The sequence below is a fragment of the Chenopodium album genome, chromosome 8 (genome assembly GCF_948465745.1).
Source record: "Chenopodium album chromosome 8, dcCheAlbu1.1, whole genome shotgun sequence".
Classification (NCBI taxonomy): Eukaryota; Viridiplantae; Streptophyta; class Magnoliopsida; order Caryophyllales; family Amaranthaceae; genus Chenopodium; species Chenopodium album.
The window spans coordinates 32,407,159-32,434,849 of NC_137841.1; the positions used below are offsets into that span (position 1 = coordinate 32,407,159).

A 27,691-nucleotide genomic window follows, 5' to 3' on the forward strand; every position below is an offset into this window, starting at 1 on the left:
GATGATTGCCGGCCGGCTGGAGTCTCGGTCTTCAGGCTAGCCGACGGTCAATAATTGCTATGCCTGGTCGGCCATGGCCTGCATTCACTTTTGGCCGACTGGTATGCTTGGAGTGGGGATTCTTCCCCTTTCGACTCGAACGGCTTTTCATGTCCGCGAATCGTTAGCTTAACAGCTAGCTGGTTACACTCTTGCTGTTTTTTTATTTCCTTGAATCGAACCAACTTTTCCGTCCGATTGCTCAAACTTCAACAACATCAGATGGGGGACGATCACATTGCAGCATTTAGGGTGGGGCGGCCGAGTATGACATTATAGCCCGTCCCTCCATTCTTTTACCAATAAGAATCGGATGATCATGTCCCTCCCTTCTCCTTTCTGCCCAAATCAGACTAACAAATCTATCTGTCCGACTGGGTGAATGATGTTTCCCCCAAATCTCAGTAAGGGGAGAGTGATGTCTTTCAGGATGAGCTGCACGTATCTAACAGTATTCAGCCCACTTTCAAGTTGGCTATCTTCATGATAAACACATAAGGATCGTTGTGCAGGGCTTTGACCTCCTCCCGATCAGCCTCGCTAACGGTTACTTCGGGGAAGGGTTTGGCCTTCACAACGTCCGCCTGCATCACCTTTCCCAAGTTCCGGGCATTCTGCTTAATTCCCTTTATGGTGGGGCTGCCTGATATTACGGCCACAAAGCCCGAATCGATACTATTCCCATCATCTTCCTTGTCATTCTTCTTTTTCTTTTCGGACGTATTGTCTCTTTGTGTATAAGTGAACTTGGACTTCATCACATAAGAGTTTAGCATGCCTTTCTCGGCCAGTTTGTCTAATAGTCTCTCCAGATTGATACAATCGTTCGTGTCATTCCCCACATCCTTGTGGTAGTGGCAGTACTTGTTTTTGTTCTTGTATTGGGCCGAGCCTCTTAACGGGCTTTTCAAACTCAAACTTATCCTTGATTTCCATCCGGATCGAGTACCAATCCTTGTTGAACTAGTACTGAGGCTCGTACATCTTGACTTTCTTTGACTAGGGTTGCCAACCGTCGGCCACCCAGACTTCTTTCCTTTTGTTTCCTTCTTTCTTTTTGTTGGCCGAGTCTCGCTGAGTAGATTGCTTCTTCTCGGCCCCCTTGGCCGGCGCCACTGCTTTTGTAAGCGAACAAAAGTGGCTACTTCAATATAGGCTTTGGCTTCCCGCAGAACGTCTGCGTATGTCCGAACCTTTTTTTCTTACCAAATCAACTTAAAACAATTATTCCTTAATCCCGGAAGAAATTCAGAGCTTTTTCTTGGTTAAATCATTGGACGTACGAACGTAGGCCCTCATTTTTTCCTTGCACAATTGTTGCCAAATTAAGACTTGTCTTTCGATGTGGTATATTGTAAAAGAAGTTCCCCACGAACAACAAACTGAGTGTGGTAAAGCAATTTATACACCCGACCGAAAGGCTATTGAACCAATCCTACGCCACACCCTTCAAAGTGGTCGGGAAGCATTTGCACCTGGTAGCGTCATCTACACTTTGTAAGTACATCATGTTCTGTATGAAGTGATATGTTCTTCGGGGTTGCCCGTACCATCATAGGCGTCCACGAGTACATTTTTCAGCTTCGGCGGCGGCTGAGCAGCAGTTAAAATTTCTTCCGAAAACAGAGGCGGCTTGTCTCCAAGAGTCAGTAAGCGCATCTGCCAATCAATTGGCGGACGTTGCACGGGCTATCCGGCCAAATAGGGAGTCTGGCCGAACGGCCCATATTATCCGAAGACCTGGGGCTGGCTGCAAAATGTCGTTGAAACCCTGGGGAATTGAAGTGGTTGTACTGGAATAAAGGTTGGAGTACGAACAGCTTGACTCTTGACTCCTACTGGAGATGGCCGAGTTACTATGCTGGGAAAGAGAGTGGTTAGGAAATTCATTCGGCATTGTGGGAATTGAAGTCTTGTTCGAGTAAGCGGCACATTCCCGTTGTTTATGCCGAAGGTAGTCTCTTGTGTCCTTCCCGTGTGGAGACGGCTCTGTCTCCTCTCTTCGAGGCTGTATGCCCCTCCCCCTAGCCGACTGGGTTTTCTCCAACAGACTAGACAAATTCGTCCGTGGCACCCTCGGAGAACTTCCATTCGACCGGCGAAATGGGGTATTTCTAGCATTTGTTGCATTGGTTGCTCCGTTCTGAGTTTTCTTTAGAGCTCTTTCCCCATCTTTATTGGCGACTGCGTAGAAGTAGAAGCTAAGAGTTTGTTGAGTGCGGTCTGTAAGGAAGCAGCAGTAATAGGAGGATCATCAGCATCTTGAAATGAGGCGGTCAATGGATTGCTGGAATGAATTATAGGGACTAGGTCCTCTATATGACCGTCCTACAATCTATTGCCATAACGGACAAGTATCCCCACAGACGGCACCAAATGTTTCGGGTATTTTTTGGATTTCCTCGGATACTAGTCGCGCTCTCCGGGTAATGAGACTCGAACACCAGCAAAATAAACGAATATTCCTTTACCGGAATATTCGCCTCCGACGATCAAGTTAGAGATCTGAACGGAAAAGGCTAGAGAGAGAAAGTAGAGAGAAGTTGGAGCTATTTAATGTTCTTTTTCTGTAATGTGTAATCCACCCCTCCCATAATAAATGATTGGGGTATTTATAGGGGTGGGAGTTTGTACCTCACTAGGATTTGTACCCTAAATTTCTGTGACATGATTGGCTGCGCAATCAGGAGGTGCCACGTGTAATACGGGGGCGCTGTTTTGCGGCTTTCATGAATATCTCTTGTACAGCGCCTTTCATGAATATCTCTCGAGATTTGGGCCATGATGTAAGAAGTCCCTTTTTAATGCTGATTTCAGGTGCTCTTTTGAGCCTTAAACACGTGTCATCTTCCTATAGTGACACGTGTCTCCCTTTAACTGGGCCACGTGTCGCTACGGGATTGGCCCACGTACATGGGGTATTTTTACCCTAAACACATGTGTTAATTAAAAAAAAACAAAAAATATCATCAAATAGTTAGTTTCTTCTCTTACCTCCTATTTCTATTGCATGTTAAGTTTCCATTGTAAAATCCATAATTAAACGATCAAATTTGAAAGGAAATACCCATGAATTGTAGAAACAAGAATAGGAATGATAGGAAGTTTTAACATAGAGTACAGAGGTTGGGAATTTAGATGGGCAAATTAACATACGAAGGAAAATCCTTCAAAGAAAAAAAAAATTATAAAATTAAAAGAGGAAGAAGATGGTTCAGTTGTGCGGCCATTTTGAAAGGCTTTTATATTCCCTTCTTTTGTACATAGAATTCACCTAATGGGCTTTTTTTAGGAGGGTTGGGTTCACTTTTTTTTCTTTTCTTTTTTTTTTTAGGGGAGGAGGGTTTGGTTCATACTTCACAGAGTTGTATTTGGTACTTAATTTACTATTAACAATAAAATAAAAAAATAAAAATAAAAATAAAAAAACTATTTACTATTTTATCAGTAATCAGATTTTTATCAGACTCCCATAAGAAGTTGCATAAACAAACAAGAGTTTCAGTTTTGTAATTTTTTTTTTAATCTTATAAACAAGAATGAGAATTAGGACAAAAATAAGCGAAGAAACAAAAAGAGAGAAGCTCTCAAATCTCAATGTGGGAGGGTTCTCACACAAATCATAAGTTGTGCAAAGAAACAAGTACGGAACTAAAAATGCCAAAGCTCACTTTCATTAAACGAATACTAAGCATGTTTTTTATAGGCTTAACACAGGACCCTACAAAGGTCCTAATAGGTTTAGGGTTATTAACTCCTAACAAATCAGATTTCAATGTCCTAATCACACATAAACTGTGAAAATAATATAATCCTAAAATTAGTTAAGAGTCATAAGTTGACTTAGTCAAATTTTGACCACTGAACAAATCCTATTATAAGTAGATATAAAAAGCAATTCCTAACTTATCTAAGCAAAAGCAAATCCTGAATTAGCTAGATATGGAAAGGCAATTCCTGAATATTTAGAAGCTGAAACATGGACAATCCACTATGGTAAATTATATCAGGATAATAAAAATTCAAATCACATCAGGACCTTATTAAAATTAGACCACATCTCCTTGTTTTAGGTGAAGAGAACAAGTTCTTAATTTGCTAAATATTTATACAATATATGACAAAATCTCCTGTTCTTTTTTTCACTAATCCAATAGGAATTAATAATAATATTATAAACTCCCTCGATCCTTGATTACTTGCATCATTTTGACTTTTTACCCTGTCGCTAATATATGAAACAAATTTTAGTTCGTACGGTGATGGGTTTACCATAATGTGTCCTTTCACAATATTATAATTCCAACATTTTTACTAATAGAGAGTTAAAGGTACTAATGGTTATGCATGGGCAAACATGTTTAGTCGGGTAAGTGGGAGTAGTTTTATTATTTTATTCATGTTAATTTCTTTGACTAAATCGGTAAAATGGTTTACGATTCACTTGTGCTCCATTCCTAACTACTTATATTGAGATTAATTAAATTGAGAAATTTATGTTATTAAGATTAATTAAACATAATGAAATATCTTGACCATAAAAAATCTGAAGCAGATGGACATTACAATTTCTACAGGACTGCCATAAGACCAGTGTTGCTCTATGGTACAGAATGTTGGGCTTCTAAGAAAGAGCATATTAAAAAGATGGAGGTTACGGAAATGCGCATGTTAAGGTGGATGTGTGGAAACACTTTAAGAGATAGAATCAGAAATGAGGTTATTCGCAAGAAAGTAGGTGTGGCGGGCATTGTAGATAAATTAAGGGAAAATCGTCTGCGTTGGTTTGGACATGTAAGACGGAGACCCGAGGGTGCACCGGTGCGAAGAGTGGAAGAGTGGGACCATGGAGGGATTAAACGAGGAAGAGGGAGACCAAAGATGACTTGGTTGGAAGGAGTGAGGAAGGATATGAAGTGCATGGATTTACGTGAGGATGAAGTTTTGGATCGTAAGGGATGGAGGAGAAAGATTTATGTTGATGACTACACGGAATAATCAAATTTGGTTCATGTTAGCCGACCCCACTTTTGGGATTAAGGCTTTGATTGATTGATTGATTGATATGGACATTACAATTTCTACCATATTTGGATGCCAACTTGCTTAGTTAGTTAAAGTCAATCCCGTCTACATCATAACCCTTCCAACTCTCTCTACACCAAAAACATAACAATTTCTACTACATCAATGCCATAAAAGTCAGAACGAATATGGACCAGTTGCACTTCACCTGTCTTGATGAAACTTCATATTCGTCTTCCCAACCACTACGAGCCTTCTCCAAAGATGAAATCTTTCTATACTTATTTTTAAGCTCACTTAAAGGCATTTCTCTGGACAAACAAAACAAGTGTCATTGATGCATAGTTCTTAAAGTAAGAGGTACAAGCAATGTTCTGATTCATAATTACCTTATCACCTCCCCAACAGCAGGACGGACTATCTTAAAGAAGCCAGAGGTAGAGCTGAATAAACAGCAAAATAACAAACAAAAAGAATTAATTTAAGGAGTTTTATCTTGCAAATTATACCAGGAATTCAACTTAACCATTAAGCCAGACAAATAACAAATTAGAAAACAAAGACAACAAAAGAAAAAAGTAAGAAAAAGACGGACAAAGTAGGACGTAATTGAAAATCATTCAATCAGATTCACATGAATACCCTTCAAAAGCTAAAAGGAAGTGACGTCTTCCAAGCCATTCCCTCTTGGACTCATAGAATCCATCATGCGTTGAGCCAAGACTTCCCTTTTGCTTCTCATTGAGCAAATTAGAAGCAAACTGCACACAACAATGTTATGTGAGACATCAACAGTTGTCAACAAACACAACGCTTATCATACAGATGCTCGAGGTTACCTCCCAAGTGGATCCACGATCAAGAGTGAAGGTAAATAGCACTGTTGATGCGCCAGACATTTGATCCACATGCACAGTCTGAAAGAAATAATGGTCAATAACTAGATATACAAATCAAAGGAACAGGTGGCCCTAACAAATGTATGAGATAGAAACCTTTGGTTTTCCTTGTAATTCAATAATGTTAGCTTTAATGTCAACAATCCCAGAGTCAAGATTCCCTTCTGTTCGGGCATTTTGAATTATTACATCAAGAACACTGATAAATAACTCAAATATCCTGCAATTAAAACAATTACTCATCATTTACAAATATAGTCAGATATAAAAAGTACAACTCAAACAAGTACTTATGGATAAATATATGACCTGTTCTGGATCTCAGGAGGCAGTCCAAGAAGTCGATTAAGAAAACGACCAACATCATGCATGTCCGAGTCAACTATACGTGCGGATATCTTTCCAGATTCTTTTCCATTAACTTCAGAAGTAAATAGTCAAAGTCAATGAAAATTTAAAATTTAAGACAACATTCCACCAACCCCCTCTTCTCTTTTCCCCTCATCTATTTGACATAGTTAGCTCCATTAATAGATTTGCAAATTCAGTTCGCAAAAATTGAGTATATTGTTAGGTTATAAAGTCATTGCCAAGGAAAGTCATGAAACACTAGCACAAGAAAAGATCTACGGCGGAAAATTGCAAGTTAATGAAGTAAGAACAAATGGCTTTATACAAGAGATATCTGAATTTACATACAACTCTAACCATAAGACTATTGAATATCAATCGCTTTCCAACATGCTGCATAAATTAGCCAAGAATGCATTCCTGCGAAAATTTTGGTCCGTATCTCTCATACAGCACAACATTTACCTTTAAATGCTTCATCAAATACAGATAAGTGGATCCACATTTCCTGAACATCCTAGATACATTGAGAGTCACAGATAAAGTCCATAATACAGTGAAAACAAAACAATCCTGAATTCACTATGTATCTTGTAAAATTAAAATTATCAGGAAAGTGGACATATACAATAATTAGCAATATTGGTGCCACTGCAGAAGGTGTCCAACTGTCTGCAATTGTTAGCTTCTATAAGCTCACAAAACATTGATCCTGCCTAGGCAAGAGTGTCATGGGTGCAAGTTGTCAGAGCTCATGTGTGATATAAGACATAATCAGGTGAGCATGAACTCCTCATATATGATACAAATTGCCAGATGAGAATAACTAAGACCACAATAAATGCTTTATAGATGAGTCTAGATTAGAATATGAAAATATTTCCAAATGATAGCACAATCATATGTTCAAATGATTGTACAGCTGATAGAAAATCGCTACAAAATTTGTTCCTTAGCCGTTTTCAGCTAAGTACACAATATCGATAATTTGTAAGGACCAGCCTTGGCATATGATTTCTCATGAATTAAAGCTAGTATGTGTGCTAGTTATAAAGGGTTAATTGCAAACAAAGAAACTTGTTCACATTTTTTTGACACAACTTAAAGAATGAACAGCTTATGGAAACTAATCACAGTTGTTAAATTATCCTATATGCTTTCAGTTTTGAACCATCTACTTATGAGACAAATACAGTTCTTAATGTTTGAGATTGTCATTTTTACATACGAATAAATTTGTTTATAAAATATCAGAACGAAGTAGGCTAATCATGAAGGAGAGCAAATATTAAAGATCACTACAACTTAAAAACAACTGCTTTCCAGTTTTTTCTCCGAAAGCTTGGTTGCCAATTGCTCCACCAAGACAAAAAAAATTTAGCCACATAACAGAATCTATTTCTCACCCAGAGTCCCGGAGACACCTAGTCGTAGTTAGACAATCTAATTTCAATACTAACTCATCTAATGTAAGGTCCATTTCGCATGAAATGCCAATATTAAGGAAATCTATTCAAGAACTATGCAACTTAGCAACAGTAAAACAAGTCCCAAAGGCTCATACTATATTGTCTCAGAGTTGCCTCAGTGCAAAGGCTGAGTTCCATCAAAGGATCAAACTCCTTAACCCCATTCAGCACTACAGCAGCATAACACTTTATTATATGCAGCTACAACAATTAAAGATCTCCCGAGTGAAGTATCATACACAACTATGCCATAAGCCCTTTTTTTTCCTATTAATCTAGATCTGCATACATCAACAGGTGAAATGGAATAAATCATCAGTTACCAAAGACCAAAAACAGGAAAAAGTTACCTGTGTCTCTAACAATGCCAACAGAGACCAGAGCAGCTTTTGCCTTGGTTATAAAATCTTGAATTGATTCGGACTTTTCACTTGAACATCCAGGGGGTACAACTGGCAATGAATCCTGTTATTCCAAAAAAAAAACATCACAAAGTATTAAGGTAACAAGGATCAAAGTCAACCTAAAGTATAGCTACATAGATAACTGAGACAACAGAAACCTGCTCCAAAATTCCTTTATACATCACCATAAGAGCCCTTTTCCCATAAGCACTGTCATAGTTGTATTCACTTAATGATGGCCCTGCCCTGCAAGACAAAGCAAGTGTATAAGAGAATGTTCGGTTCATTGAGACGGCAGAAAAGCAATTTTATATACCTCCGGTCCCCCTGTGTCAATGCTCCAAGAGATTCTAGCCTCTTTGCAACAATAGACGCAAATCGCCGTTCACCACCAAGATTAGTAAAGAGGAGTCTGTAAGCAAAAGAAAATAGATAAATTCATGAATAATATAACACTCCATAATTATCAATTGCTGAACATATTTTCCCATAGAGAGCATATGCCAATAACAGAGATACTATACAAGGGTAATGACATATGTAGCCCTTATGGCTATATATAAGCATTAAATATACTTCCTAAAACGGAATTAAGTTAGGAATTCATGAAAAAATCATGTGTAAATCGGTGTAATTAATTTTAATTTATTATCAATATTTCCTTTCTTAGCTTCTTATACATAGCCTTTAGGGCTATGTTTATCATTATTTTCCATTATACAAAGGCACAGTGACAAGTATAAAAGTTGACCATCAACAGTACAAAAAAATCCAATAGTAAAGCACTAGAGACATCAGTTCATTGATGCTAACAATAAAGAAGTTTTGGAAAAAGTGTGTGTGTGTGTGTGGGAGGGGGGGGGGGTGTTAAAGTTAGCTTAAAATTATAATCATCACATAAAATAAAGGAAATTACTTAAATAGGAAAATAGCCTTAGAAGTAAAAATGGTTTTAGCTTACAAGAGTTGACATGTTTGAAACCAATTGTCCAAACAAAATTACAATGCAGCTGACAAACAATTCCATAAAATAAATAGATAAGATACAAACTAGTTATCCTTTTTCTCCCCACAGCATCCCTCATACCAATAGTTGGACATAGAAGTTTCAGCTTCAAACCAAAAGTAGTTGCAAAAAAGTAAGTTGAAAATTAAGTTGAATTACAAACTTATTATTTAAAGAGTAAATCAAAATTCTAATCTCACCACTACATGATTTGTAGACTACACCAAGTTGCAAGAATAAACCAACAAAATTTAGCTTTATCATGAAAAAACTCTTCAAGAATTATAAGGATACATTAAAACAAACAATAACAATATGGAGAGTCCATAGCTTAATATTAAATTCCACACCATACAAGTATTAAAATTCATTTTGCACAAATAAATCATAAAATTATTTTGCTTAACATTACATAAAAGAGATTAGATAGACAAACAACATATTAAGTTAACATCCTTATCTACCACACTTCACACGAAGCATAAACCTTCTAGACACATTGGAACATCACTCTAATAATATTTTGGCAATCCTAGTGAGTAATGCACTGAAAACCTCTTTCAAAAGTAGTGCCAAAATCATATTCTTTAAATCAAACAATAAAAAACAATTCCCTATCCGTAAGCCTAAAATTCTTAGGTATTTTTCTTAATCTAAAGACATACCCTCACTCTCATACCATGTACATTCAAGATTAGTTTTGATCTTTCCTAAATCACTTGATTGTACTACTTTCCTGGCTGACATAAAATAGATGCAGGGCCAAGAGAGAGGATACAAAGGGTTCTGAATTTGATCCAGAAACTATAAACAGGGTGCAAGGTGGCACATAATAATCAGGGTACGTAGGATTTAGAGACTGCTGCACTGACAGGGTGTGAGGAGAGCATTTGTTAACTAGTAACGAAGGTGACACGTAACAATTAGGGTGCATGGGATTTAGAGAGCTGTACTGACAGGCTGTGAGGAGAGCATTAGTTCATGTTAGATAGTTAGGGTGTGGCCATATGAAGATAAGTAGAATAAAGCATTGTATGATTAGAACTCTTCCCCAAAACATAACCCAGATGGATACCTATCTGGCCATTCACCAGCTACTTATGGTCTGCGTGCACTTGGGTGCATGGTATAAAAATACGCCCATTACGTCGCAAACCGGCCGGTTTGTAATGGATTTCAAACTTACCAAACCGATATTTCCCGATTTAGCACATGTTACAAAAGGACGACATTCTGGCCAATACAACCGGTATGAACTGAATCTCATCCGCATCGAACACTATTGACTAAAATTCAGTTTAATTTTCAGAAGAGTTACTTTTAGACAAAGAGAAAAGAAATGGAGAGACTCTATTGAAACCGATGAGTTCTTAAATCTAAACCAAAAGAAGAGTGAAAGTAAATTGTGGGACAGCTGAAACGAGATAGTCAAGTAGATTTGAAGTAATAGGTTTGGTAGGGAATTTTTATTAATTTATCTTATTTTATTATATTCAAGTAATAAGTTGGTGGGACAGTAGAAGGCCAGCGGTCACTTGTAATGACAGGTGGCCTTTTTTGTTTTTTATCATTTGGTTTTATCTTTACTGTTGTCAATGGGTAAATAAAACACAAACAAGCTTTGGAGTAATAGTGTAATACAGAGTACGTAACTACGTAAGGTTTTGGTTTGAAAATAATTCAACTTAAAACCCAAATAAAAATTTATTCAAAATACTTTAATTATAAACCTTGGATTAATAACTTTTAAATAAAATTCTACCACAACCCGGTCCACTATCAACCCATCAATATCGTTACCGTGACACCGCAACCATTTCTACGATCGCGACCGAAACTGCATTTTTATACCATGCTTGGGCGTTTATCCATAGACAAACTCTTTTTTGTATTCATTTGATAAATTTGAATCTGTCTAAGAACACAGGGAGGTTATAAAACCCAATACTAGAATCAGTTTACGCACTAATTACAGGTGGAAAATCAGTGATAGAGATGACAAAGAGTCCTTAATTTTTTAGGGGAGACAATGAAACAAATGATAAATTAATCAAGCAAAACTGCAATAGTGCACATTGCAATACTTAAACTTGTCAGTTTCCATGTCCTATTTTCCTGATAATAAATAAAATCTTACTGTTTTTTACGACTGACCTTTTCTTCTAAGCATATGCAACAACTTGAACACCAAAGCCATATTGAATCATGTTCTTCATTTCAAAAACAATAGAACGTTTATAAAAAAAACTGGGAGCATAACAAAAGGAGACAATTTAAGGAAAAAAAAAACCTGTATTCAGGAGCAGAGGCTTGATTTGATCGATGAGTTCTGCCGAACTGCTGAATTGCTCGGTCAGCACTCCATGGGAGTTCTAAAGTTAAGTGAACCCTCCTCCTCTGATAGAAAAAAGAAATTGAATAGGAGGTGTTAAAGATATCCACAAATTTACTTCTGAAATGATGAAAGTCAAAATCAGATGACACAGTTAATCATGTAGTCCTGCAGATTTTAAAATGAGCTTCACAGGGAAGGCAATACTACTGTTGTCATTCCCAGATGCTTATGAAAGAGTTAATGTATTTGCATTATTTTACCTGATTTAAAGCCCTTCTATCAGCTTGCAGAGAAACTCCTGCTGACCCAGCTTCAGATATAATAGCAATAAACTTTTTACCATCCATGAAAAGCTGCTTTTCATGCATATTAACCATTTCCATAGTCACCTCTTTCCTAGATAAAAAATAAATAAATAATTAAATCAAACCTAAAAGTAATAACAGAAGTTTTTTATGCAGAATTCCATTTGCACATAGATTTCAGCATTTCAGCACCAAAATGCATACCTAAAAAAAAAAAAATATACATATATATATATATACAACAACAACAAACAAATAAATAAATAAACAAACAAATTAATTAATAAATAAAACAAAAGAAAAGATTTAGGAAAAAATCAGAATTTTAAGACAATACAAAGAGGAAGACAAACAACCCAAACACTCCTCAAAAATGGAAGCATAACAGATATATCAATAATTAATCAACCAAGATCTAAACCCGTATCAAACACCCAGCCAGATCTACTAAGACAGACATATTCCCTTTGTGAGTAGATAAAATGCCCATTATTCAATTTGGTGGGGTCCATTTTCTCACTTTTACAAAACCCCCTAAACTATTCCCAATATCTTCCTTCTTTATTCAACTTTACTCAACAATACCCCTAACAACTTTGATAAAGAAAACAAGGCTTCTATTTTAGGACAGAGGGACTACAAAAGTATTGGTTAACACGCTTGTAATTAATATAGGGAGTAACACACCCTTTCAAAGATAGGATTTTGTCTTTTATTGACTATTTTAAATATAATAAAAACTAGGAATCCAAAGGCACCTTCAAAGATACATTTTGTGCTTAATCAATTCATTTCATATCCTGTGATAAGTGTGTCTAAGGGGATAACATGTACCATGAAACTAAGAGTTATGCGAACTTACGTATTCCGTGCCTGGTAGGTTACACCTTTACCACATGAGGCCCGAACAAGCATTCCCCGCCTACCAGTTATTTCTGCAACATTATCAGGTCCACCAAGCTGCACATTCACATTAAGTTAAAAATAAATCTGGTAACCCTTGCACAAGCATATTAGCTCTTTCACCACTTTTTTTTTCATTTTCAAACAAGAATATGATGATAGTAATACATTAAGTTTCAACAGACATTAACATCTACAGAGTAAAATTTAACAAAATATATTAGTAGATAGCAAGCTATGAGCCATTAGGCCAAGGAAAAAATGGAAGTTGCACTAACAAAAAGCTAAAAGGGGAAATAAAATTATGAAAATAACAGAGATAAGAAAATGCTCAAAGAACAATAAGGGAAATACGTTGAGATTACCTGATCAATAATGTCATCTAGTGGATTGTTTGGAAGATCCAAAGAGCGAATAATTTCCATAATTTTTATCTTCCGTTCAACAGCTTCTTCGTACCTAAATGCATATCCAAAGTACAGAAATTACACTACAATAAGGAGGGGCTGTCAAAATGGAAGACATATATGCAAGGACCATTGAAGCAGAAGGAAAAAAAACAGCAGCAGGAAAGACAGATGAATTTAAATACCTCTTTGTGAGCTCTTCTATGTAAGCACGTTTTGCTTGCAAAAATTCTTCTGTTTTTTGATGGCATGAATTGCATGTCCACTCCTCAGATACATCTGGTACAGGTGGGTCTAAACAAGAAGGATGTACTAACTTGCCACAGCAGGCACATTTAAGTAATTTCTTTCTATCCTGTTTCAAATAATTCAAATGAGTAAACAATATTCACAAAATTGCATAATATATAAGAATTTAATGTGATTCACCTCTTCACCATTACAAATGTCACAGATCTGAAACTCATCATCAGATTCAGTAGATTCATTATCATTATCAGCTGCATGTAACAAAGCAGACAAATTAAGAACTAACTGAAAGTGTCTCCTCCCATGAATCACTAATACTAGAGAAGAGATAAAAATGTAATTGGAGTAAGATCAAACTGAAAAAGTGTCCACTCAAGACTCAATTAAACTAGGAATGAAATACAAAAATAATAACAAAAGGACTATACAAATAGTTGTTTGCCAACCATATAAGATAGTACTGGTGTTTAAACAGATATTCCTTCCATCACCCCAGTTCATACAGAATATTAATACAAGTAAAGATGAATCTGCTTGGAACTAGTACAAAGTAGGGTAATTATTATAGTATGGACAGATGAAAATAAAATTCTTTGAGCAATGATCTACTATTTTTGCTACCCTGATTTAATTCACATTTTTTATGAAATACAGCCCAAAAACAAAAGTTGATCTGACTTGTGGCCTATGTTACATGGACTTGGGAACGGGTGTCGGACACAGACACATGTCCAAGTTTCCAATCCGGCAAGTTCCAAAATTTTAGGACACGGGGAATCTGTCCGATATTTGGACACGGGTACAGGGACACGTCAATACGTTAATTAAATTTATATAAATATATTATTTATTACAAAAGCTTTAAATATTCATTATGTCTACCCCTATTTTATTTTATTTTTAATTCATTCCTCGGAAAATTTTCCTAATAAATGGCAATCTGCTTATCTCCATCTTCTCTATATCAAAGGTCATTTTCGAACAAGATATATTTTTCTTTCATGTTTCTTCTCTTTTTTCCTCTACTCTCTAAATGGAAGTGTCCGAGAGCACAGTTAAGGATCGGACACGTGTCATGTGTCTGTGAAGTGTCGTGTTGACACGGACACTTCGCGATATTAGCCATGTCCGATTACCATAGTTTATGGCATTCATGAGACCTAATTGATTTGTTTTCATCAAAATGCTAACCATGGTTAACCTACGTAAATTACTTAAATGTCCAGCTGCCCTCTTCCTCTCACTATTTTTCCTTTTCTCTCCGTTGCGGGCTGTTGTACACTGCAGCGCCATACTGGGGAAAGTACGGCAGGTGGCTAGGCTATGAGCTCCTGCTATGCCCCAATCCTTTTTCATTCTCTTCTTTCTTCAACCTCTGCCACCCAATCCTTCCCAAAACCCAACTTTTTCTCCACTGTGAATTAGTAGAGATCTTTTGAATAACACCATATAATATTCAGGTGGCACAAGCTCACAACAAACAATAAAATAAAAATCTAGCTGCTGTAAACAAATAGAAAAGTAAAAATATGCACACTCTACCACATAGACCTTGACCGTCATGTAATCTACTAGCTTAGACAAATATCCTCACCTCCCAAATAAAAATGTCTACAAAATCAAACGGGGTAATAAAGTAATCACTCAACAGTTTCTCATAATACTGTCATTCATTTAAATTTCCCTTTTAGAAGAAATGAATAATGATGAGCAGATCAAAGCATGAAAAAGGGCTGATGAGTAACAAGGTAACCATCTCCATTTCCCTCCATCCCTCGTAGTATGCGACCAATTTCTTTTTCGATTCATCCCTTTGAGCTTGCCCCAAACCTTTTTGGCCTGTGATCCTCACATGTTTCTCCTCCATACATAATTAATTATTGAAGAAAAAAGATAAAAGCCCAACTCAATTAATTTTTTTTTTTGGCCCAAGTCTTGACAAAGTGAAAAAAAAAAAGGACGGAGTATAAAACATTACAGTTTAAGGTTTAGGTTTTAAAAGCTCACATTCAGATTCACCAAAACTATCTTCGTCACTTTCAGCCTTCCATTTGGCAGCTTTTCTCACTCGCCCTTTGAATGAAACATCAGGATCTGCTGAGTGTCTCTTTCGTGGAAGTTCCTTCACACCTTCATCATCTACTGAAAATGATTCATTTACGAATCAAATTACTGCCCCACATAAAGATTACTAAACACAGAAAGACCAAAAAAAAAAAAAGCAATGTACATCAAAAGACCTGGAAGTGGTTCAGGCTTTTCAGGCAAAGGATAATTTTCTTCAACAAATTTGAGTAGCAGCTCACGTGGCCCAGAAACAAAGTCATCAAGTTCAAGGCCCTATTTAAGAAATAGTACAAATAGAAAAATTAGATTAATTATAATCAATAGCAAGGTAAATAAATGCCATAAACGATCACTGACATATTTCGAAATAGCTTCCTCAGTGCGTGCCTCTCCTGTGCTTTGAAGGCCAACGACCACGCATTTATTCTCCTTCAATGCTTTCTTAGCAAGTTTTACAACTGTAGGAACTTTAGCTGACATGCACAGGTGTCTGAAGAATCGCTAAAGTTGACAATCATACATAGATAAGCACAATATAAATATGATGATAATACAAGAATTTTGGAACAGCAATCAAACCACAAAAGCATAGATAGCTTCCAAGACCTGATGACTGGCCCAATATAATCGCCACAGTTGACTAGAATTAGGCTTCTCTTCAGCATGAAATGCACTAGCTGTAAGTAGCTCAACACGCAATTCAGCCCAAAATTCAGCTGCCTTCTTATACATTTCCTGCAAAATTAAAAAGCAAATGCAGATTAAGGCAATCTATATCCCAAGAAATAACGGAGCCTTATGGATAGGGCTAATGATTGCTACTGTACAATTGTTATGGAGTAACTGACCCAAGAAATACACACACACACAGAGACACAGACACAGACACGCACAGTCATCGACTCAGACTAGAAATATATTAATATGATATATACGAATAAATCCATTATTCAATAACTTATGCACTCCTCATCACATGGATTCCTCTATTTTATCCCTCTCTTGATTGCATGAACTCCTAAGAGCATCTCCAATGGTTGATTTTTAAGGACTTGATTGCAGTTATATTAAGAATATCGCTGTAGTTTAACTATCGGAAATCAAAATAATTGATCTGCTAGTAAGAAACCGTAGCTCAACAAAGCTACAAGGCTTGGATAAATTATTAATTTTCAACAATAAAATTAATGTTGGACGATACAAGTGTGATCTACTCTAAACCACAAACATGCTTCCATAAACAAACAAAAAAGGATTTAAATCATTTATTAACGGAAGTGGTATACTAATTTGATCGGATAGTTTCTAAGCTATTTCCTATTTACACCCAGATATTCAAAATTGTCATAAGGTAGAGATTTCCAATTGTAGAAAACATAATCCTACGAATTTACTTGATAAAAGAAAAATCCAAACTTCCCTTCTGCCCCCACTACCTACCAATTATTATCAATCAAAGAATGCTGCCTCTATTTCTCGTTTTCTCATCCACAAGAATTACCTGGATCACCAAACTATCTATTCTCTTACCAAAGTCATGGTACAACAATATGGCTGCATTGTTTCGGTTGGGCCATAACAAACAGAATTTTCAATTGACGATTTTTTTTAAAAACCCATGATCTCGTCAAATCACATGTTCCAACTACAAATCACCCATCACCCCACATGTTAACATTAACTAGATGTTGACCATATCTATAATACTTTAGTTAAACTAATAAAATAATTTACCACTTTACAGAGTAAATCCAACTACTATTTAAAAAAAAAAACATATTTTGAAATCAAATTCATTACGCAAAAACCGCGACAAGATCCACAATCAACGAGTGATTAGTGCTGTCACGACCATTAAATATCTTGGATAATATTTCGACACTGGCAACAATATTTTCAATGGCCATTTAATCTCGTAGTCTATTCCTCTTAAAATCATTAAAATGTAGCACTTTTTTTTTCTGATTCATAGCTTAATCATATGTAGTGTCATGTCGGCATTATTATTTAGCAAACAAATAACAATATACTCCCCCTCTATTTTTTAAAATGCCCCAGTCTGACCGTATTTGTCTACACGGAACTTTGACCAATAATATCTTTAATTAGCAATAAGCATAAGTTATATAAAGTTGATATTTCAAAATATTGAGAAAATTCAACAAGTATCTATATGAATGTTTGATCTTATGTATATAGCATAAACATTAGTCAAACTATTGTACGTGAATAGGACAATAGTCGAACTGGAGAAATTTAAAAAAAAGTATGTAGGGAGTAATTACTAAAAGCATAAGCAGAAAAGATAAGTGCTTTAGTGTATGTTCTTATGTGGTGTGCGAGCAAAACCTGTACAGCACCTATTTTTCAGTTGCTTTTTTAGTGCTGCTATTTGGCACAGAATTCTGCAGTTGCTCCAATGTGATACACCAGTCCAGGGATTTGACAGGGAGAAAAGTTCGCTAATAAAGCTTGCTGGAAGACAAGCGCTAAGCATAAAGTTTATAGCATACTTATATAATAGACTAGCATAAGGAGGGGCATTATTGGTTGTCTAGTATTATCAGGTTAGTAGTCTTAAGCTTAGTATAAATAAAGAGGGGGAAAGGAAGAGGTAGGCATGAATTGGATTTGTTATAGACTGACTAAGGATTTTCTAATTTAAGGACTAATTAAGATATAAAAGCTTGATAATTTAGATTAATAATGGCAGAATTTGGATACAAAAGGATAGATTAATAGCTTAAGGCTATCACTCTCTTGATAACTTTAGGTTATCACTCTCCTAGTAACTTGAGGTTACTACTCTCAACATTTTTCCTCACAATTCATATGATAGCTAATGCATACACTATCCCTTATTTATACTAAGGCTTAGTTAGGAATAAGGGCTACTAACCTAAAAGTACTAAAATTCCCAAACTACCCTTGTTAATGTTAGTCTATTACATTACCGGCCCCCTAAACTTCCACCTTGTCCTCAAGGTGGATAATAATCGGCACTCGATTCTCGGCGACAACAATGATCTGTCAAGGTTGATGAAGGATGTGAAATTTGGCTTGAATGTATAAGGTTATAAGAGTTGGGTTTCATAGCTGATGTTGGATGGATAGGCCTAGAGTTAACAAGCCCAAAACATGAAGGGTAAGTGGGCCCAATAATTTGCATTGCTTCATCAAATTGAATTGGGTTAGCCTGTAGCTCTTTTCTTTCCATATATGCACGTAGCACTAGCTGCCCATTGACCAATTTGCCCTTACTAACCCCATCTTGTATAATTGGCTTCTGCTCCAAGGCAATGAAAATTTCAGTCAACCCTCTGCCAAAAGCATTTCTGCCAAAAGCTGCTCTTTTTGCATACTTCAAGAAGCCACCAATCACCCATTCCTCTTGAATCCTTTCTCTTGCTCCACTTCCGGTCAAACCCCCACCGCCGGTAAAACCACCCGCGAAATCTCCACGTTTTTGCTGCGTGTAGCCACCATGACCAACACCGCATCTGCCATGGAAGTTCCTGCGCCATTCCCCACCTTTTTCTCCGGCAAGCCACCCATGTCCACCACCACACCAGCCACACAGACCTCCACCAGATTTTTCGCCTCCACTGTGACCCCCCTCAAATTCGTTGCAAACACCACCAGCAAGACCACGGAACCCACCAAATATCCACAACTCATTCATCCCACCACCTGCAAAGTACCCCAGTCCACTTTCGAACAAGCCACCTCCGACCAAGAGACCACCACCAGTAAACCCATCGGAAAAATCGCCACTCTTTACCCTTTCTTTACCTTGCAGCTCATTGTTCAAATTCGTATGGCCACCAGCAATCCCTTGTTCACACGCCCGACACCAACATCCCGGGCCACCACCTGACCCACTTGCGGCTGACCCGCCTTTCACGAAGTCAGCTCCGTCTCTGTTCAGGCCACCACTAGCGGCGGTCTCACCATCACTCTCAACTTTTCCGGTTAACGCTCCTGAACCACCGCCGGATCCACTACTGTTGGCGCCACCCTTCTCAAAAAATCCTCCTATTCCATTGCCTACAAACACCTCAACTTCAGCCCTTTGCACGGTACTAAAATCCACCCAAACTGCATGAGCTTCGCCGCCAAATTCGCTGTTGACTCCACCCGTACCTCCACCGGAAAACCCATCACCGAAATCACCAGTCCTTCCACCAGATATATGTTTTCCCGCAAAGCTCTCAAATCCGCAACCCAATTCGCCGTCAAAGTTTCCTGAACAACCATGTCTCCCATCCCGGCCTGCCTCGCATACAACTCCAGTTGGGTTGAGTGTGAAACCCTCTGATAAAGTTCTCACCCCACTGCCAGATCCACACGCCACCGGGTCTTGCACTTCTTGACTCTTCAGGTGTACTACCTCGCAGCTGACGAGGGACCACAACAGTAATCAGATTGTGTCGTCGTTGAACGGAACTGGCGGACCAACTGAACCTTCAATATCTGCCACCTGTGTTCACATTCGAACCACTGTAACGCTTCGCCGCAAAGCCCGATGATGGCAACCTTGAGCTTCTCCTTTTCATTCAACTGGAAAAAATGAAAGTAATCCTCCATTTGGAAGATCCAGTCATCTGAGTTTCTTCCATTAAATTCGTGAATTTGAAGCTCCTGCCGGATTATCTTCTCTTCCTCGGGATCTGAAATTCCTTGCTCCCTTTTAAGGGAAATGTATTTAAATTCCTCATGAATCCATTTCTTCATGAGTCGTTCGCCATCTGTTCCCGCAAACTGCATTTTTTTTTTTTTTATTTTTTTTTTTTTAAATGCGGTGGTACGGACTGGTGGTTCCAGTCAACGGCAGCCCACAAGACCGCCTGCTCTGATACCAATTTGTTATAGACTGACTTAGGATTTTCTAATTTAAGGACTAATTAAGATATAAAAGCTTGATAATTTAGATTAATAATGGCAGAATTTGGATACAAAAGGATAGATTAATAGCTTAAGGCTATCACTCTCTTGATAACTTTAGGTTATCACTCTCCTAGTAACTTGAGGTTACTACTCTCAACATTTTTCCTCACAATTCACATGATAGCTAATGCATACACTATCCCTTATTTATACTAAGGCTTAGTTAGGAATAAGGGCTACTAACCTAAAAGTACTAAAATTCCCAAACTACCCTTGTTAATGTTAGTCTATTACAGGATTATTGAAAATGGAGAGTAGTAGCCACAAGTCGCTAACACGAGATTTTGTAGGCTAGATCTACTACCTTTGTAAGCTTTCCGCCATTATCAATCAAAGCATCCCACTATCATCTTTATTTATTTGCTTTGTTAAATCAGAAATACTAAGTCACATGTTCTGTACATTAAACTTATTTGCAGAATTATTTACAGCAAATGACTGACATTTATAATGCATATGTATGACTTGCACTCTTTGAAAAAAGAGAGCAAGAAATCAATTTGGGTGGCCAAGGATATGCCTTTATAGATTATTTTACACTTGATAAACAAATTGCCAGAGGTCAATAATTCAGAAGTAACAGAGATGCAGAAGATTAGGGAAGCAAACCCCAGGTTATGAGATGCTTCATAGCAAAGGCATCTGCTAGAAGTTATAACAGCACTAACGTGGAAAATTTAAAATTGTATTAGCTAAAGTAAGACATCCGTGCGACTCAATAAACACTACAGAACTTTAAAAAGTACTGAACAAGCCAGAAAATGGCTAAGAACATGATTATTTTCACCTTTCCATGCAAACATTAGTTAGCATACAACTCCCAGAAACTAAAGAAAAGAACGGGGAGGGGGTGGAACGAAAAAATATATGTACTATTCAAGAACACTAGAGACAAATCAGTCTAGAACCAACATTGTTAATTAAAATAAAATAACAGCTTTGCATACCATCATCTTAGGTTCCAATGGTGCCTCAATAACTTCAAACTCAGCCCCTTTATAGCTAAGTGTTCGACAAACAAACATGCCCCTGATGGGTAAAGAGAGGGAATGTCAATATCACTTACATCACAACTACACTACAAAGTTGCAAATACACTACCTTGCTTTCATGTCCATGGCAACCAGTTCTAAAGCCCCAACTCCACCTTTCTCTAGAGCACCTGCACATGTACAACATAAAAAGTTAAATGATACCATTAAGCTCAGCCACAATAACAAATGTGATAATTGACACATAGACAAGATCAACAAAAAAGGAAAGACAGTATCATCAATGACAAAACTAAATTCAGAAACCAAATAAACAAATTTGAGTGATGTAATTCTTATCAGAAAAAACGATTTTGACCATTGTTAAGCTCCTTAGAGCATTGAATTGCATACAGCATATACTATGGAGCACAAAGACTGTAACTACAAAAAAAATAATCAGGAAAAAACAGGAATCAATTTAGAGTTGGAGGATACCAACCTAAAAAATCCTTGAAATTTAAAAAAGATGTACCAGCACCCCACAGACCAAGACGAACCATGTAACCCATATTGCGTGGTTCAGACGCACCAGTGGCAGAACAATAAACTACACGAGCTTCAGGAAGCTTATCCTGTTGTGTTTGAAAAATAACAACTCATAGTTATATATCCACCTACATTACAAAAGAATTAAACAATCGAAAGCTCACCAATAAACCATATTCAATAAACACGTTGGAAAACTTTATGCAGTTCTACAACATAAGAGAATATCATTGATATACGATATATTCACAATTGAGGATTCTCTAGGCCTGAAAAGGTGTAAACCAATCTTAAATTTTTTTCTTTTTTAAAAAAAAAAATTAAATCAATAAAAACAAATAAAAATAAAATAAAAAATAAAAAAAAAGTATGACTGCATGAGAAATTGAGAAGCTAATCAGTCCACAAAGCAATAATAAAGTTAAACTTTTCTACATAGCAATAAAAATAGCATCTTCACTCTCATAATGAAGAATATTGCTCCAAGGCCTCCAACCATTCAACGTTCTGTCCTCAAAGTGATAGTGTGATACTAATGTGAACAACAAGCTAAAAACGGCTGAATGAAAAAGAAAAGTGCTCTTAAAAAATAAATTAATAGATGTCACGAGTCCAAAAAAATTCAAGTCAAAATAATCCTCTGTCCTGAAAAATATTGCAAAGACAGCAAAATGCAACAGCTATAACTCGAGTAGTACACAATCACATAACACCTACCTTGAACTCAAAGCACTTCATGAGGAATAAATAAAACAAGATAATACTATTGGTAGAAAATTGCCAATAAGGCGAAGAGGAGAATGATGATTAAATACTGTGATCTGACTGCCAATTCAAGAACATACCTGAAGCTCTAGAACTGCTTCACCCGTACGCGTAGGCTGCCCTCCAGCTTCAGGAACCAAATTTTTAGCCTTGTGGCACTGTTATAGAAAGCAAACACACTTATAAGTAAAAAGACACATATCAATTTCCTGCATTCCATATATTGGCAAGGATGACAACTGATACCTCGTCAAATATGACAAGACCATCAAAATCTCTTCCACCACACCACTGAACAAGTTGGCTCAAGCGAGACTTCCCCTTTTCAGAAGATGCAATAAGACTACTATATGTCGAAAACAAAACACCCTCTTTGATTCCCACGGACTTTGAATCAAGCTTTCCATAAGGCAACTTATTCAGAGCATGTACTACAAAAGCATACAAAAATAGAATAAATAAACATTCTTCCTAGAAGATAAGTAAGACTAATGCAGGCTTAGAAAACTTCAATTATGACGTTTAGAGGGTTAAGTTGAGTGAATTATATATTTATTTGGTAATTCACAAAGCATTATTAGCCAAAATAAAGGGAAACGTAAATTAAAAAATGCAAAAAATAAAGAGAGAGAGAAGAAAAACCCACATACGAAGATGTACAATTATACTATCAAATTGTCTGTAGTATATCATTATATTACTAACAATTATATAAAGATACAGCTATATGTACAATTACATAAATGAATCTTATCATCAATCTCACAAGGATAAGCAAACCTAAATGTGTAGATACTATACAAACATCTCACCCAACATTAGATGGGAAGCGGTAAGATTTGAAACGTGGTACAAAAACGGATACACGGAACGCTACTAGTGGTGAATCCAGTATAATTGGGCACAAAATAATTAAATTAATAAAATAAGTAGATGATTTTTCATTGACAAATTTTTTTTTTTGGAAAATAAAATAAGGAAAATTTGTAAATTACCACCATAGACCTGTTTTGAAATTACCAACTGTTATTTTTTTTTTATTTTTTTACCATCCCTTAAATTAAAAAATTACTTAGATTCCTACCTTTTTCAAAATTCTGGTTGGTTTTCCGTCTATGGGCCCCACCTAACGGCTATTAACCACTATTTTGACCCTTTTGTCCCCCGATTTTTCTCTTTAAAACAACTCTCCCAACTTCAATTCGCATTTCCTTCACCAAATTCCACTATAATTAGGGTAAATAGGTAGTTTTGGGAATTAGGATTCTTAGGACAATTCAATTGGGCGTTTTCAACAATAAGGGTTCCTATTGCTAATGAACCTGTTTAATACCTCCATGGAAGCTTCTTGTTCTTGATTCTCGCTTCCATTAACAATTTCAATGCTTCAACATCATTCGGGTTCGCCGCAACAGCTTCCTCCAACTTTTTTTCTCTCTCGTCGCTGAAACTTACATCTTCTCCCTTCTCCGACGTCTCAACCATAGGCGGTGTACAGCTCTTGCAGTTAAGGACCTGCTGTATCCCAACCCAGAGAAAAAGATTGTTTTTGCAACAACGACAATTGAAAGAGGGGTTTTGAGGAAAGAGAAAGGGTTTAGGGTTTTAAGTTTTGCTGAAATATGTAATGGCAACGATTTAGAGGGGAAAGGATGAGAAAATTGGGTGTTGAAGGAGATTGAAGAAATGAGTGTTGAGAAAAAGGGAGAAGATTGATGATAGATTGAGTGAAATATATTAGTGAGAGGATTAAGTCGAGAGAAAAAAAATAAAATAAAATAAAAGGAGAGAGTTTAGTTAGGTGGGTCCCGCAGACGGTTACCCACCAGAATTTTGAAAAAGGTTGGAATCTCAGTGATTTTTAAATTTAAGAGGGGGTAAAATAAAATAAAATAATTAATGAGTGGTAATTTCAAAACAAGTCTACTATTTGGGTGGTAATTTACAAATTTTCCATGAAATAAATAGTATATTTTTATTAGAATATTTTCAATATGGGCATGCAAGTGGGTTGCTAAAGAAAATAGAGTATGTAAAAACCCCACGTTGATGTTAGAGTTTAAAGCCACTCACCAACTGAAAACCTATTTGCCACGCTTCATAGGGTAGCATAAATAAGAATTAAAATAACAATTTAACATCACTGAACTGCCACGTGAGACACAGAAGAGAGGAGAGAGAGAAAAATATATAATAATAAATGAATGAATGCACGTGAAAGATGAGAGGGAGAAAAAAGAATTGAAACTGTCGGGAAGCAAGCCATTTAAAGTTACAGAGCATGAACCGTGTTTGCTCACCCGTAAGAACCATGATCGAGGCAGCCAGCAATCCAAGTCATCGCATTCCAGTACGAACAGCTAAGTTCGAGATAAGTGGCTTCATACTGCATTCAATGTATTAAAAAGCTCTAAGGCGCACTGAAGTGAGAGGGGTTCTGCTGGGCCTAGGTGAGTGCGCCTCTTTGAAGTGAGGCACATTGTATGGGCGGTTAAAAAATTTTGGCTGAAATTTGCATCAAGTGCACCTCATGTGCGCCTCGGGTGCTTTTGGTATGCCTCGGGTTGCCTTGCGCCTCAGCAACACGCTTTTTCAAACACTGGTTTGCACTCTTTGTAACCTTTACCTACTCACATTTGATGACTTCCTACTCATTCTTCTTCAATATGATGTTTAGAGGGTTAATTTGAGTGAATTATATATTTTTGGTAATTAAATAAGAGAGAGAGAGAGAAGAAAATAGAACCCGCATATCCAGTGTTTATTAGTTAACACGTCTTGACTTAAGCACTACTCACACAATTCTCTTTTACCGTATTTTGTGATTTTTACTTACTGAAAAACATAGTCATGTGGGATCTTGTTAGATTCGTCACGATATATATTTTCATAATATCAACTTTTTATAATTTTTGCTTATCGATAATAAGAGATATTAATGTTAAATTTGTGCGTTGGCGAGGATGTACAACTTTATGTATCAAATTGCATTTAGTATGTCGATACAATAAATAACAATTACATAAAGATGCAACTATATGTACAATCAAAGAAATGAATCTTATTATCAATCTCATAAGGATGCGCAAACATAAATGTATAAATACTACCTACGTTAACAGTATTTGCAAGTAATTTGGACAAAAACCGAAAACCGATCCAAATTGAACTGAATTAGAAATTTGGTTCAGTTTTTTTCGGTTTTCGGTGATCAGTTCCAAAAAACTGAAACCGAAATATATCAGTTTGGATTCGGTTTTGGGTTCCAAAAAACCGAAAACCGAAATCCAAACCGAAATTTTAAAGCCCAAAGAATCTCGGCCCAATTCCCTTACATATATATATAGCAAAACCCTAATCCTCCCTCATCTTTTCCCAATGCGGCTACCACCTTCCTCACCAAAACCCTAATCCTCCCTCATCACCTCACTCACTCCGACCACTCTATTTTTCTTGGTTTTTTTGTTGTTGTACAGGAAGTTGAGGAGCTTGGAGCTGCCAAGTTGATTGAAGGCTTGAAGTTTCCATGTTTACTGTTATTAAATTTTAAGTCCTTTCTTATGTTTGTAACTTAATTTTAATGGCTGAACAATTTTTTTTTATTATGTTATTTCTTAAATTTGGCCAATATCAAGCCTCAAGACATATTATATTATTATGGACTGAATTTTTTTAAAAAGAAACTTATTATGGACTGAACTATAAAAGTTTGTAATTCATGACAATTATTAAGCTATTTCTTTTAAATTTCAAGGTACAAAATTTAGGACATAAAGGCCAAAACAATAGGTCCAATTATCAGGCCCAATATTTAGGCCCAAAATAACAGGCCCAACAAAAATTCGGTTCGGTTTGGATTTAATTTCCAAAACCGAATTATTTCAGTTTGGATTGGATTGGATTGAATCCAAATTCGGTTTGGATTTAGTTTCAAAAATACGAAACCGAATTAATTCGGTTTTGGTGTAAAATCCAAACCGAATACCGAACTTTCACCCCTAGGGTCTGCGCGGACTCCTAGGCAAAAGTTTTTAAGTATGATTATTGAAAAATAAGGGTATGAGCTTAAGGCCTTAAGTATCAATCCTACGACTACCAAAAAAAATAAATAAATAAATTTAAACACAATTACCCAAAACCCAGAACCACCAAACCCAAAACCACCGACCACCAACCGCCGGAACCACCAAAGCCATCGAAACCCACAACCCAAAACCACCACCAAAACCACCGAAATCCAACCACGAACCCAAAAAAAACCACCAACGAACCCCTTAAACTCTTCGATGATCCATCAAAACTACCCCCATCGAAACCCTTTAACGACCCACCAAAAACCACCCCTCACTGGTTCCCTTTGACGAATCACCAAATTAAAACCACCCCCACGAACCACCAAAATAAACGAAGGACCACCGAGACCCTTCGACTACCACCAAAACCAACCCCACGAACTCAACGAACCCAACCACAAAAATCACCCCCACGAACCACCAAAATCACCAACACCCTTGCACTAAGGCGAACTAACCCACAAATTCAGATCACAAACCCGCAAAACCAAGACCATTTTCCCAAATCTTAATTGAGTGTGTTTCTTCTTCCATTCATGAAAAGTGGTTGAAGGAGGAGAGAGAAAGTTAATGTTGAAGAAAATAAAGATGGAGATATTAGATTATGGAGAGGAGGAAGAGGAAGAAGATGATGGAGGAGGAGAGAGAAAGATAATGGAGAACATGAATAGATGAATATGGATTGATGATTATTGAAAGATAAAATAAGCTTAATTAGATTGGATTAGTTTTTAATCAATTATGTTTTATGTAGGTAACTGATGTTATAAAGTTTTAAGTAAGGGTGTTTTTGTCATTTCATTTAAAAAAAGTTTCTAAAAATGGAAAGATTTGGGAATGTTGCAAATAATAGTTAGCACCCATTTTTAGTAAATGTTGCAAATAATTGTTAACGAAGGTAGTATCATACAAACATTTCACCCACCC

The 27,691-nt window shown here is 36.7% G+C and overlaps 1 protein-coding gene across 3 annotated transcripts in view; it reads right to left on the reverse strand.

Moving 5' to 3' along the window:
* The window catches only part of LOC145641812 (protein FORGETTER 1-like), a 53,755-nt gene that overhangs the window by 18,211 nt on the left and 7,853 nt on the right, over positions 1-27,691 (reverse strand). For 2 of the 3 annotated variants that reach the window (XM_081692780.1, XM_081692778.1), the window contains exons 6-29: positions 22,938-23,122; positions 22,772-22,849; positions 21,880-22,012; positions 21,508-21,568; positions 21,354-21,435; positions 16,066-16,194; positions 15,817-15,960; positions 15,633-15,732; positions 15,400-15,534; positions 13,573-13,643; positions 13,329-13,498; positions 13,102-13,195; positions 12,696-12,793; positions 11,789-11,924; positions 11,484-11,590; positions 8,504-8,599; positions 8,346-8,433; positions 8,134-8,248; positions 6,273-6,384; positions 6,060-6,183; positions 5,904-5,981; positions 5,707-5,825; positions 5,454-5,507; positions 5,273-5,375 (exon numbers count right to left, since the gene is read on the reverse strand). In XM_081692780.1, coding sequence (XP_081548906.1) covers positions 5,273-5,375; positions 5,454-5,507; positions 5,707-5,825; positions 5,904-5,981; positions 6,060-6,183; positions 6,273-6,384; positions 8,134-8,248; positions 8,346-8,433; positions 8,504-8,599; positions 11,484-11,590; positions 11,789-11,924; positions 12,696-12,793; positions 13,102-13,195; positions 13,329-13,498; positions 13,573-13,643; positions 15,400-15,534; positions 15,633-15,732; positions 15,817-15,960; positions 16,066-16,194; positions 21,354-21,435; positions 21,508-21,568; positions 21,880-22,012; positions 22,772-22,849; positions 22,938-23,122 — 2,612 coding nt within the window. The remainder of the gene's footprint in view (positions 1-5,272; positions 5,376-5,453; positions 5,508-5,706; positions 5,826-5,903; positions 5,982-6,059; positions 6,184-6,272; positions 6,385-8,133; positions 8,249-8,345; positions 8,434-8,503; positions 8,600-11,483; positions 11,591-11,788; positions 11,925-12,695; positions 12,794-13,101; positions 13,196-13,328; positions 13,499-13,572; positions 13,644-15,399; positions 15,535-15,632; positions 15,733-15,816; positions 15,961-16,065; positions 16,195-21,353; positions 21,436-21,507; positions 21,569-21,879; positions 22,013-22,771; positions 22,850-22,937; positions 23,123-27,691) is intronic. The other variant, XM_081692779.1, reaches the window with a different exon arrangement.